The 5,158-nt window shown below is 45.3% G+C and overlaps 1 protein-coding gene across 1 annotated transcript; it reads right to left on the bottom strand.

Moving 5' to 3' along the window:
* Positions 1-483: 483 nt before the first annotated feature.
* Positions 484-2,196, bottom strand: LOC117580178 (cytosol aminopeptidase-like). Its single transcript, XM_034266537.1, has one exon. The coding sequence runs from the start codon at positions 2,108-2,110 to the stop codon at positions 545-547; it is 1,566 nt and encodes a 521-aa protein (XP_034122428.1). The 5' UTR covers positions 2,111-2,196; the 3' UTR covers positions 484-544.
* Between the last annotated feature and the right edge of the window lie 2,962 nt (positions 2,197-5,158).

Below are 5,158 nucleotides of genomic sequence, written 5' to 3'. Positions count from 1 at the left end.
GACATTTTTTTGAAATATATTGAAATCAGTCGAAAATTCCTCGGACTTATAGAATTTTACTCTATTCAGAACTAGTTTAGTATAAGTGCAACTAATCATAAAGAAAGTGGTTCCTAGTTGCTACTGATAGTCACTTTCTGTCCGTGAAATATTTGAAAACAAAATCCAAACCGTAAAAATTGCTCCTTCATGCTGCACTTTTATAAGAACTAGTTCATTAGAAGTAGAACCACCAATAAAGCAGCGAGTTAGGAGTAATTTTGTTACTGAGAGCCAGCAACTGGCTGATGCTATGTCCCAGGCCAGTCGCAATTCCACGAAATTGTTCGAACTTTGTTCTACATTTTCATTTGTTTTAAGAACTAGTTCACTACCATAACTAGCGGAACTACCATAAAAGGTGTACGCTATTTTCCACGAAATAAAGGCTGATCTTTCGAAACTGTTTTAGAACCACAAAAGAAAGAATTTCTTAGTAAACTCCTATAACATTTGCTCTCATATTTATTGGTTAAAAATCAAATCGTGATCAATATTCGGACAATTACTTTTGTGCCGGGCAGGCCAATTGATAGATAAACTGCACCATGGTTCGCACGGGTCGCCCAGTCATGCGGCCGTGTGTCAGATAGGGTATGATGCCGTATTTGGTGAGCATGCCAGTGCCGCGTGTATCGAGATGTGCCCAATCGGAGCAGGGCACCAGTTCGTGCAGTATGGCAGCCGCCAGGCAGGACGTGGCAAGGCCACGGCCATTGTTGCTCAGATCGTAGCCCAATTCGTCGGTGACTTGCTTCTTGTAGTAATTCCACAAAGGCAAACGCCAGACACGATCGCCAGTGAGTGCGCCGGCACCTTGGAACTGCTTCCAAATGTAATGGGAATTGGAGAAGATGCCAGTGGCGCCGCCACCAAAGGCCTTCTGCACGCCGGTGGCCAGTGTTGCCACATCGACGACGAGGCGCGGCTTGTAGGCATTCTGTCCGTAGATCATTGGATCGGCCATCATCACGACACCGGCCTTGTCCAGGTCCCGCACAGCCATTGACTTGGCATTGAGCAGGGTGACGACATCGCCCGGCTTGCACGACATTCCCGATGGCAAATTCTCGCACAGCGGGATAATGCAAACAACATTAATCGGTAGCGAGAGAGCGGCGCAGCAGCGCATCATTCCCACGCAGGCAGCGGCGCCAGACATGGAGCCACGATACTCGTCCATGCCCCTGCACTTGCGCAGATTGAGGCCGCCCGAGTTGAAGGTCATGCCCTTGCCCACAAACAGAATGGGTTTGTCCTCGGGTGAGGTGCCGCAGTAGCTCAGCTCCATGACGACGGGCGGCTCACAGCTGCCCTTTGCGATCATTAGAAAGGAGTGCAGCTTCTGGTTCTCAATCCAGTCCATGGTGCGCACCTCGACAGTGATGCCACACGGACAGAGAGCGTCCACGGTGTTCTGTGCGAATGTTGTGGGCGTCATGCAGTTGGCGGCGGAATCGCTGAGCCGCCGCGCCAGGTTCTGGGCATCCGCCTTGAAGATGCCTCGCGTCCAGTTGTCAATGTCCGGGGAATCGTACAGCTCCAGTTTCGGTATCATTGGGGTATTCTTCTTGGCCAGCTGCTCGGTGAAGCGCCACGTGGCGAGGCCAGCGCCCTCGGCCGCCTGTTCGGCATAGTCCATGCCATCGACCCACACCTCGTGGCAGCCAACCTCCTGCAAGGATCGAGCACCAATGCCGGCAGCCTTGCGCACATTCTCCATGCCCTCGTCCAGCATCTCGAGCTCATTGAAGCCAATGCCCTCGAGCCCCACACCGACCACAGCAATGCTGCGATAATCCGGATCGACGCTGTTGAATACTTTGCCTCGGCCCAGCGCCCCGTTGATCTTTGTCTGGCAGATGAGCTCCGAAAGTTTGCCGTGCAGGCGGTCGTCCAGCTTCTCGCCGCTGGGCGTCAGCCTGGGACCCTTGTCGCCCTCCTTCTGGTAGAGACCCACCACGAGACCCTTGAAGCCAGCCGGCTCGCCGCAGGCACCGCGAATGAACGAGGACCACGGACTTGGCAGCCGAATGACTGACTTCAGGAAGCTCCTACGCAAACGATTCATTTTGAAAATTGCAGAGTGAAAAGCCAAAGACGTCGCGATAATAAAATCGAAATTCCACACTTGGACGTAAAAAACAAACACGAAGAAATGCTACGAATGATTTTTAAAATAAAACTAGAAATTTTTCACACAAATTTTTTGGGAAAATATACAAAAAACGTTAACGAGCAACGAACAGAACAAGACTAATGGAACATTATGGTTTGGTATGTGATGAATGACATTTAGACAGTCATTCAGTGACTGCTTTGTTTTTAGAGATAAAATATGGGACACATTCTGAATTTGTGACAGAAAAGATGGCCATCAAAATTACTTCAACAAATATGTCTACAACTGGTTCTACTGGGGTTTGCCTTCGTGGTGGGCCAAATATCCAGTAGAAATAATGTTCGCAAACAGAGCCAGATCCTTCAGCTTGATCCCGTGCCTGGGTCATAGTTGTCGCCAATCGTAAGTGAGTGGAACAAGGCACAGGCAATGGATCATTGCCACTCCATTGAGATCCGACTTGAGGTTTGTGTTCAGAAATTACCGATGCCAATCCACGCAGAAGGCTCCAAACACCTTGAATCAATGCAAGTGAAGCTGCCACTTACGCATGGCAGTGCTCCGTGGGATTTTCATTGCAGAAACTAGCGAAAGATTTGTACAAATTTCAGTGATTCAATAAACCAAAACGACTAACAGCTGCCACAATTATGTCATAATTCTTGATGAGAGCATCGGGGCAGCTCCTTTTAATTTATGTAAATGATTATCTGATTGATTAAACTACAAGCAGATTGTCAGATCATCTTCATTGCATTTGCTGGCAGCTTGATTAAGTAGCCAGAGTTCAGTGCAATCGCTGGTTATTATATCATTGAAAAGTAACACTTTTCCACTCTATTTGCGTAATTAGTGCCAAACAAATAGTCCATAAAATGGGCAATTAACATGCACAAATAATTATGGAAACAATGCTGTGTGTGCCGTTCGAATTGCAATGTTTTTATTGAATTATTCAATCGGAAGTTTATTGGGTTAAATAGTGTAAAATGGAGAAGCATTGAATAAAGGTAAATATTTGATGCGGAATTGGAAACAGCTGGACCATATGGGTATAACTTTCGTATGAGTTCTAGATAGTTGGATGCGCAAGTTTCTTACAGAATTCTTGGCTAACTTTAAAGTAATTCTCAAAGCACATTTGATTTCTTTCCTTTCTTTTCCCTAATCTATCCCTAATCTTTAATGTTTAAACTCCGCAAAATGTCCCTTTTCTATGTCTCTAATCTTTAATTTTGTAACTCCACAAAGTCACAACTGCTAGACTTTTGCTGTAATTTATTCAACTTATTTGGACCCAGACAACAAGCGCTTTTGGCTTAATCTACGAAGTTTTTTGAATGTCTGTTGAAATGTTTTGCTTTAATTTGAAAACTTTTATAGCAGAAACGAAACAGCTTGGACAGTGCTCCAAAACTTTGCCAAACAAATGTCCATTGTGGACCCCAAAGAGGACTGTAAATTAATGTGTGTGTTCGATTTTGGGCTGCTTAAAATGTTTAGTTAAATGCACCACAAAATGTGTGACTGCCAGCCAGGAAATCCAACCCAAAACTAGACATTTTATTCAATATAAATTCATTCAGATCTTAAGCTCTTGAAATGGCAGTAAAGCAAAGCAAAGCGCCAAGCGTAAGGATCCCCTGCACACTTTTCAGTTATAGTGTGGCTGCTGCTATCCTTTGGCCCTTGGTCCTGGCGAAACATTTTCGTGGCGCAACTTTTTGGCTTACCGGCGCAAAAGCTGCGGGAAGTTGCGCTCAGACCGGAACCCTGCCTGCCATAAAATGGTGTTGATGACGACTGTCTCGCTGTATGCTGTTGCTGCCAACAATTTCATTACCGCGCATTTAAAGTTTTGGCACACACAGACAGCAAGGATACACACACTCAGATAGCTAAACTCCACATAACCCACGGCATTGGTTGCTATTTCTATTTGTACAGCAGACTCATACACTCTGGCCCTCTTCCGCCTCTGTCTCTATATGCTCCCACTCGAGTGAACCTGAGCTCGTTATGAAGGAAAAACTTTTGCTGCGTTCTCAAGTGGCTTTTACAGTATCTGCTGCTGCTGTTTTTTCGGGGCCAAAGTTTTTCACCCGCTGCTTGTTTATTTTACTTTTTAATGAGAGGGACATGTCGAGATATCGAGATCCCTGGTATGTCCCTGGTAAGCCATTGCTGGAGCATTTGACGATTAGCCATTTGAAATGGTTGGTCAAGTTGTTGGGACTTTCGTAGCAAAAACTTTGCCAGCAATCCAATCCACACACATAGACAAAACTTTTGGCCAAAGACAGCAACTGAGAGAGGGAGACTCGGAGCTGAGTGTAGAAATTTGTCAAGTGCCCATTTTAGTACCCCCTTTGGGTAGGGCGTGCAACAGTTGAACTGGCAGTCAGTCGAAAGTCCACTCATCACAATGAGCGGCAGTGGATGATGGGCTCTCGTTGTCTATGCTGTCTGCATAATATTGATTTCAGTTCCTTCTCCCTTTCTACTCTTTTTTCCTTTTGCAGCTTATCCTCTTTTGAATCGGAATCCACACTCGTATTCCATCTGCCATCTCATAGTCTAGTGGCACAGTTGGAGTGTTTTTAATTCCAACTTTTTCCTTTGCACAAAAACGCATTCGTCTATCAATGAGAGTGAATCCGATGGAGGGCCAGCAAGTCATTGAAGGACACACAGGACAGGACTACTAACATTTGAATGTTGAACATTGGACACAGGACAGGACTACTAACATTTGAATGGGCGAACATCGGATACGTAGGATATGGAGAACTTTTGCCTTGATTTGTGTTCTATTGGATGTAAAGGTATTTTTATTTGCCTTTTTATTAGCACGGATAGCTGGAGTGGAAGGTGAATGGGATCTTCCTCGGTTGACCTGGATTTTATTTGGGTTTTCCCCTGCTTTTTATTTTGTTTTATCTTTGGTTTTGTTGTCTTGAAATGTGTTGCAGTATTTTTGGCACATGTTTGCGACAT

The sequence above is a fragment of the Drosophila guanche genome, unplaced genomic scaffold, assembly GCF_900245975.1.
Source record: "Drosophila guanche unplaced genomic scaffold, DGUA_6, whole genome shotgun sequence".
NCBI lineage: Eukaryota > Metazoa > Arthropoda > Insecta > Diptera > Drosophilidae > Drosophila > Drosophila guanche.
This window is presented reverse-complemented; position numbering and strand designations above follow the sequence as displayed.